The sequence below is a fragment of the Notolepis coatsorum genome, assembly GCF_963971535.1.
Source record: "Notolepis coatsorum genome assembly, contig: SCAFFOLD_1603, whole genome shotgun sequence".
NCBI classification, from domain to species: Eukaryota; Metazoa; Chordata; class Actinopteri; order Aulopiformes; family Paralepididae; genus Notolepis; species Notolepis coatsorum.
Window position 1 is genome coordinate 1,151 of NW_028173765.1, and position 8,850 is coordinate 10,000.

Here is an 8,850-nt window from a genome sequence, read left to right on the forward strand (position 1 = left end):
ACAACAATACAATATGTTCTTGCTAACAACTATACAATATGCTCTTGCTCCAATACAATATGTTCTTGCTAACAACAATACAAGATTTCTTGCTAACAACTATACAAGATGTCTTGCTTTTCATTTAATTGTATAGTCTAAATATTATGTGACCTGAGTTTAAAAAAAAATTATCCTACAGCCTTATCATTATTAGACCTATATGGCACACACACCGGTGGGGGCATATTTTAAAAACAAACGGGCTTATTACTAACCCACTACAATAAAAAAGAGATCTCATCCCTACAGTCTATTTCCACACTGAAGAATCACAGGCTCAGCTTACCCCCAGCCCACTAGTCTGCATCATGGCATTTGTAGCTGGCTGAAACCTTATCCATCAAATAACATTTGCTTTAGGTCTGCTAGTCCCATGGACGTGTTGAAAATAGAGGAATACCACTTCTCACCGTCACAAGCTACTACTGTTGTCGGGCCGGCCGGCCCGTTCCCATACATGGGCCTCGAGTGGGATCAAGAGTCACCCCTTCCATTCATGGGTCCTGCGCGCCGTGGCGCCCCGGGGGGGGATGGATGGTCAGCCAAATAAGGAATGGTGATGAGGCTCGCCCTGGCACTGGGCGCCTGTAGGGTATAAATTGGCGTGTGCCCTCTGCATTCTACCACACTGCTTGCTACCTGTAGCTCCTTCAAGAAACAGGCTCTTTGCTGCTGATCTGGTGAGTAGCGCCGAGCGGACACACTATAACGTTATTATAACCGGCTATTTAGCGACGACGACGCAAATCAATCAATGTTGGTCCGCATGTTTATTATAACGTGCCGCGCAACCGGAGGAATTATGACGCGACGCACAAAGGCTTCTTCTCAGAGGACGAGTCCTGCACCGCCGGGATGCTCGACAGATGGATTAACGTGGAACTTTTGTTTTGGAAGCAATTTTGTTAAAGTGTTTCTATAGCCACTCCTTTATTTATTTTTTTAAAGTATAATGCTACTGAATATGTATAAGAAGAACAGAACTATGCTGCGTTATTAGACGTGCCTGTTGCATCTGGCCTGCTTTTATTCTTAGGAACATTTCTAGGTTGGATAACATTAATTAAATCTATTACATTTTTATTAAGTTAGTAAAGAAAATACATTATTATATTATTATTGTGTTAGCCATACAGAACCAGCTGGGTGAAAGGGTGCTTTTTCTTTGAAAGAATTCTACTCCTAACTCTTGATTCAAAATGTAGGTCTAATTATTATACATTATTATAGACACACACACACACACACACACACACACACACACACACACACACACACACACACACACACACACACACGCACACACACACACACACACACACACACACACACACACATTCACACACACATTTTCACACACACACACACACACACACACACACACACACACACACACACACACACACACACACACACACACACACACACACACACACACACACACACACACACACACACGCACGCACACACACACACACACGTTATTGTCAGAGCTCCAATGGTAGCTTAATGGGCTACAGAATGTTTGTTTATATGTTTATAGGCTTATTTCTTGTGAAAAGCTGAACAAACGAGAACTAGCCTGATATAAGCTGGGATGGCAAAGCAAACAACAAGGTTCACACTGTGTTAGCTGAACATCTATGGCAAACGTCTCATTCTAAAATAAGATAAGATATTCCTTTATTGATCCCCTTGGGGAAATCCAGGCATGAATTTGAATATGAATCGTCGAATAAACTAAATTGTATCAAGGCTTCGGATAAACCAGGTCTAGGACTATAAACAAATAGGCCCACTATAGAAACATATGGGATGTCCGATATTATCGGCCTACCAATATTATCAATTTTTTTTTACATTTCTAAAACCTTTATTTACCCAGGCAAGCAAGTAAGAACAAATTCTGATTTTATTTATTGTCAAAAGTATGCATAATGTTGTGTTAATTCCACAACAAGAGATATGTAATGTTAATTACCTGAAATTATTCCATTTTTGGGGGGGGGGCCCTGCATATATCGGTATCGGTTGATATCGGTATCGGAAATTAAGAGTTGGACAATATCGGTATATCGGTAAAAAAGCCAATGTCGAACATCCCTAATATCTATATTTATTTATGCCTTACAGACTAATTGTTCAACAGAGACCCAGCTGACATCATGTGTGACGACGATGAGACCACCGCCCTCGTGTGCGACAACGGCTCCGGCCTGGTGAAGGCTGGCTTCGCCGGAGATGACGCCCCTCGCGCCGTGTTCCCGTCCATCGTCGGGCGTCCCCGTCACCAGGTAAACGACGCGGCATCATCAGATGAGCTCAAGTTGAAATGGAATAATATGTTGTTTGTATCTCATATCCTCTGTGATTTATTTTCCTTTATGATGAATTGAACAGGGGGGACCCTGATGTAAACAAGACGAAAGTCTTTCTCTGGTCTGCATCCCCTTAACAATTGTGTGTATTGAGCCGTACTGTATTGTACCCATTCTGCAATCTGTTAATACAATTTTCAATCAATCAATCAATCAATCAATCAATCAATCAATCAATCAGACTAGAGATGATTGACGTACCCACCGTACTGACTCAAACTGACTTTAAGCTGCCCTTATCTTTGAATTAGAGCGGTCTTATATAAAATAAACTTGCAGATCCCACTGTTCATGTAAAATACCTGGCTCATTTAAAGCTGGAGTATAGGCAACCTTCCCACCTCAATTTCTGCTGTGCGCTCTTGCTAATTTCTCTGAAGTTGCCTACTGCAGCTTTAACTCAATTGTTTACAAACCATGCAAACTTGAAACAAATGTACAGAGACTCATCTAATTTAGTTGTCATATAATTATGGTCACGTTCTGCTGCCACATACAATAAGTCTTCGTATCTGAGTCAATATAATGGTGAGTCAATCAATTTCTGAGTGGAAAGAAATGTCTTCCACCCAATGAAATAACAAAGCTATAGTTCTGGGCCTATAGTTCTGGGGTGAATTATGAATTGAAAAAGGGGGACCCTGATGTAAACAAGACCGACGTCTTTCTCTGGTCTGCAACCCCTTAACAATTGTGTGTATTGAGCTGTATTGTACTGTACCCATTCTGCAATCTGTTAATTAAAATGTTCAATCAATCAATCAATCACTCAATCAACCAATCAAAGTATAGATTATGCTTCTATAAAATATCCAGAGTGGCGAGCCTCCTTAAAATTGCCTTAAAGATAATCCATCAACAAAACATTTCTGGAGAGTTACACTACAGATAATGTTTAGAATGGCCCATAAGATCATAGCAGATGCCTCACGTGTATATTACACACAGAATATGAGCTGCTACCCTCACATAGAAGCTTCAGATCCCCCAAGTGGAAACTGAAAAGATAAAAAAAATAATAATTTGTGCCACATTCAATAAGCCTACTTAACAAGTAGGATAGAAACGTGGTCGCAACCGATACACGGGACAGAGCAATACAAAAGGGAGGGTCATCAAAGAGAAGCCGCCTATTCTCAGTCCTTGCCCCACAATGGTGGAATGAACTACCCACCCCAGTTAGGACAGCCGAATCCCGTCCAATCTTTCGCCATCGACTAAAGACGCACTTCTTCAACCATTATCTGAAATAATAATTAAAAAAAATATATAAAATAATAATAATAATAATAATAATAATAATAATAATAATAATAATAATATCTAACCCTAACTAACTTTACTGTCATGCACTTGTCCTAATAAACGAACCTACACTGTAACACGCAACACTGTGATGAATATTGTTGCTCAGCTGATAGAGTTGTACCCTTCCTGCAGACCTGTCGTACAGAACTTGTAAGTCGCTTTGGATAAAAGCGTCAGCTAAATGACTAAATGTAAATGTAAATGTACAAAAGACCTGTGCAATACAATAACCTTGGACTTTTGGGACAGTGCCACATCAAGTGAATAACGTTGGTTGGGAGGGAAGGAAGGGGTTAATTGTCTCTCTGATGTCTTGTCTGTATGTCTGTCTATATGCTGCAACATGGTTGTCTTACATTTATCTTTTGTGTAACGTGGTATTGTGTGTTCTGACGCAAAGCAAATTTCTGTATCAACAGACAGATATCTTATCGTAAAAGACTATATTTATTCTCACTATATATATATATTTTCTGTACTTACCTGCACATACGCCTTTTGCATATATGTAGATACTATATCTATATCTGTACATATCCCTTATCTTATTACTTTCGCTGCTGGCCAGTACGTCTTTATACCTGTATCACTGTACACATATTGTATTACAACTCTGTACATACTTTTGATTAGCACTATTACTCAGTAGTATTAATTTATATATTTTATACCCAGTTTAATCACCTGCATGTACATTGTATATTACTATTGCGCTTTTACTGTTACATTTGCACTCTGGTGTGGATGCTAAACTTCTTTTCATTGCACTGTACTTGTGCAGCTGTATAAGGACAATTAATTTGAATCTAATCTAATCTATGTCTGTCTATGCTGTTACATGGTTGTCCTTTTTTGTAAAGCAGTATTGTGTGTTCTGACACAAAACAAATTGGTGGGCTAAACAGCGTTATTTTTTTTCCTAGCCGCATTTCTGGCAGACGCTCTCTGATTGGCCACTGACTGACGCTCTCTGATTGGCCACTGACATGTTTGCCCAATCGCGTGACGAGCTGTGTCATTGCCCATTTCCGCGTCGAACAGCATGCAAACTACCTGGCGTTCTATCGCCCTGCTCTAAGACAAACTCTAACCTTAACCAACTTCGAAAGAGTGCCTAAGCTTAACCGGTGTAGAAACAGGCGTCGGCCAATCAGAGAGCGTCTTGCCAGAAATGCGGCTAGGAAAAAAAATTACGCGGTTAAACACGGTTCTCTTCCTCCTCACAGGGTGTGATGGTGGACTAAACACGGTCCCCTTCCTCCTCACAGGGTGTGATGGTGGGCTAAACACGGTCCTCTTCCTCCTCACAGGGTGTGATGGTGGGCTAAACACGGTCCTCTTCCTCCTCACAGGGTGTGATGGTGGACTAAACACGGTCCTCTTCCTCCTCACAGGGTGTGATGGTGGGCTAAACACGGTCCTCTTCCTCCTCACAGGGTGTGATGGTGGACTAAACACGGTCCTCTTCCTCCTCACAGGGTGTGATGGTGGGCTAAACACGCTCCTCTTCCTCCTCACAGGGTGTGATGGTGGGCTAAACACGGTCCTCTTCCTCCTCACAGGGTGTGATGGTGGACTAAACACGGTCCTCTTCCTCCTCACAGGGTGTGATGGTGGACTAAACACGGTCCCCTTCCTCCTCACAGGGTGTGATGGTGGGCTAAACACGGTCCTCTCCCTCCTCACAGGGTGTGATGGTGGACTAAACACGGTCCTCTTCCTCCTCACAGGGTGTGATGGTGGGCTAAACACGGTCCTCTTCCTCCTCACAGGGTGTGATGGTGGACTAAACACGGTCCTCTTCCTCCTCACAGGGTGTGATGGTGGGCTAAACACAGTCCTCTTCCTCCTCACAGGGTGTGATGGTGGGCTAAACACAGGTCCTCTTCCTCCTCACAGGGTGTGATGGTGGGCATGGGCCAGAAGGACTCCTACGTGGGCGACGAGGCCCAGAGCAAGAGGGGCATCCTGACCCTGAAGTACCCCATCGAGCACGGCATCATCACCAACTGGGACGACATGGAGAAGATCTGGCACCACACCTTCTACAACGAGCTGCGCGTGGCGCCCGAGGAGCACCCCACCCTGCTGACGGAGGCGCCGCTGAACCCCAAGGCCAACCGGGAGAAGATGACCCAGATCATGTTCGAGACCTTCAACGTGCCCGCCATGTACGTGGCCATCCAGGCCGTGCTGTCCCTGTACGCCTCCGGACGCACCACAGGTGAGCCGGAGAGAGAGAGAGAGAGAGAGACGGGACGGGCGAGACACGCCGCGTACCCTCCCCCCCGTACCCCCCCCCTGCTGCAGATTAGATTATATAGTGCTTTATATCGATCGCCCCCCGGGGGGAAAACTGCTTCGTCACCGCGGCGCATTGACGGGCGGGGGACGTGGCCGTGCGCAGTCATGAATTAAAATGAAACAACAATGGGAATAGTAAGTGAGTAAGTGAGTAAGTCGGTTTTATTTCTAAAGCACATTTAAAACAACTGTATAGTTGCATCAAAGTGCCTTACATATAAATGTCACTATAATAAAACACAGTAAAAACATAGTAAAAACTATAAACTATAATAATAAAGCAATAAAGATATGACAAATATAACAACAAGAAAGATTGAAAAAAAAAAAAGATATAAGAAAATAACTCTATCCAGGCTTAAAAAAGCTCAGTTTAAAAGCTAAAAGGCCGGCTGGGTAAACAGGAAGGTTTTTAACCTGGATTTTAAAGGCAGAGAGGGAGGGAGTACATCTTACTGGGGGGGGGGGGGCATCCCACAGCTTTGGGGCAGCAACTGCAAAGGCAAGTAGCCCCTTAGTCTTCAGCCTGGATGGAGGGAGCAGCAGGAGAGAGTGACAGGAGAGAGACGAGGATTACAATCTCTATTTGTATATATTTTTTTTGTACATTTACATTTAGCTGACGCTTTTATCCAAAGCGACTTACAGATTGTGAACAACAAGTTGGCATAGGAGGAGGGGCACATCTCCGGCAGCGAGAGTCAGTGGCGTGGTTCGTCAAACAGTGTTGAACTTGAGCGTTCCACTCTGAAAGTGCACAGTAGTGTAGACATACACTGCACTGCAGACGACCTTGCGATCTGACCTCTCTGATGAAATGCGTGTGTGTGTGTGTGTGTGTGTGTGTGTGTGACTGTGTGTATGTGTGTGTGTGTGTGTGTGTGTGTGTGTGTGTGTGTGTGTGTGTGTGTGTGTGTGTGTGTGTGTGTGTGTGACTGTGTGTATGTGCGCGTGTGCTGTGTGTGTGTGTGTGTGTGTGTGTGTGCGTGCGCGCGTGCGTGCGTGCACGTGTGTGTGTGTGTGTGTGTGTGTGTGTGTGTGTGTGTGTGTGTGTGTGTGTGTGTGTGTGTGTGTGTGTGTGGAACCGGGAAAAAGACACATTTCAATTGCCTTGTGTACATCGATGATAAAACCATCGTCTTCTAAATATAATATCAAAACAGGATGTGTTATATATTATATATTATATTGGATATAGTTTGATATTCAATGCAATAGTCGCCGTCGATCATTTAACCCTTTCACACGACCACACTACAGAAGGTTAAACTTTCACTGCCACGCTACAGACGGTTAACCCTTTGTCGTGTGGCAGTGAACGGGTTAAAAGTGAGTCGCGAGCCCCGCTTTGTTTTCATGTTTTACTACCGTTTCTACAGTTTGGCTCAGAACGGAGGATGTGCGTTATTTATTTTTTCTGAGTGAAAGGGTTAACCCTTTGTAGTAGTGTTGCAGTGGAAGGGTTATAACCCTTTGTAGTACCCTTTGTAGTAGTGTGGTAGTCAGTGAACGGGTTAATTGACTGGTTATCATTGTCTCCGGGCGGGCAGGTATCGTGCTGGACTCTGGCGACGGTGTGACCCACAACGTGCCCATCTATGAGGGCTACGCTCTGCCCCACGCCATCATGCGTCTGGACCTGGCCGGCCGCGACCTCACCGACTACCTGATGAAGATCCTGACGGAGCGAGGCTACTCTTTCGTGACCACAGGTACGTCGTAGTTAGGGATGTCCCGATCCGATCACGTGATTTCCCGAAGATCGGGATAAAAAAAAAAAAAAACCCAAACGCATTTCCTTTGATTTAATTATACATCAAATGATTTATGTCAAGGATTGCAATGCCTCGCTTGAATGAAGTTAACTTTTCACCTGGATAACGTCAACATTCAGGGTGAATGTAATGTGAGAAATTGGGATACAAAAAAAAAAAGATTAATTTTTTTTTATCGGATCGGGAAAAATCGCTATCAGTAGATATTCAAAATCACATGATCGGGATCGGATCGGGAGCAAAAAAATTTGATCGGACGACGTCTTTCTTTGTGAGCTGCTAAAGATAACGGAGATTCTTCATCACAACTACGCAGTGGTGGTATTTTTACTAAAGTACAATTTCGAGCTACAGTACTTGTACCTTATGTGAGTATTTTCATTTTAGGGAACTTTATACTTTTACTCCACTACATTTCAAGGGCAATATTGTACTTTTTTACTCCACTACATTTATCTGAACCCATCAGTTACTAGTTACTTTGGAGAAAAGGATTTTGCATAGAAAACACAATATTTAAGGGTGGCTGGGTGGCGCAGCGGACATTGCGCTCGTCACCAACTCCAAGAGACACCGGGTTCGACTCAGGCTGTCGGCGTTGCCTCCGGCTTGGGCCGGCCGTCATACTAACTCAATTGGCAGAGTTAGCGGGTGGAAGTCGATGGGTGGTAATCTGGACGTTGTGGACAGCGACTCCTACAGGTCGGTTGGGGTAATGCCTGCACAGCAGAGACAGGAAGTGGCGGGGGGTAGTGTGAGCCTCCCACACGTTACACCTCGCCAAATGAGAGTCCGCGCTGGCAGGTGAAAAGATGTGACAGGCTGCCTCCTCGTGTATCGGAGGGGACACGTGATGCAAGGCTTCTATCCTCCCTACAACCGGCCAGTGGGGGGCACATGCGAGCAATGTTCAAGACAGGGGAGGGGAGAATTGGCACGGCTAAATTGGGATGGGAGAAAAATTGAAAAAGAGGAGAAAAAGTGGATAAAAGAAAAAAAATACAATATTTACAAAAAGAAAAATGAAGATGATGAAGAAAGTA

General features: G+C 43.9%; 1 protein-coding gene across 1 annotated transcript in view; it reads left to right on the forward strand.

Moving 5' to 3' along the window:
* Nucleotides 1-627: 627 nt before the first annotated feature.
* The window catches only part of LOC311247714 (actin, alpha cardiac muscle 1-like), an 11,606-nt gene continuing 3,383 nt past the window's right edge, over nucleotides 628-8,850 (forward strand). The window contains exons 1-4 of the mRNA XM_084338721.1: nucleotides 628-722; nucleotides 2,176-2,336; nucleotides 5,628-5,952; nucleotides 7,583-7,744. Of these exons, the coding sequence (XP_084194847.1) occupies nucleotides 2,208-2,336; nucleotides 5,628-5,952; nucleotides 7,583-7,744 (616 nt within the window). The 5' untranslated portion in view covers nucleotides 628-722; nucleotides 2,176-2,207. The remainder of the gene's footprint in view (nucleotides 723-2,175; nucleotides 2,337-5,627; nucleotides 5,953-7,582; nucleotides 7,745-8,850) is intronic.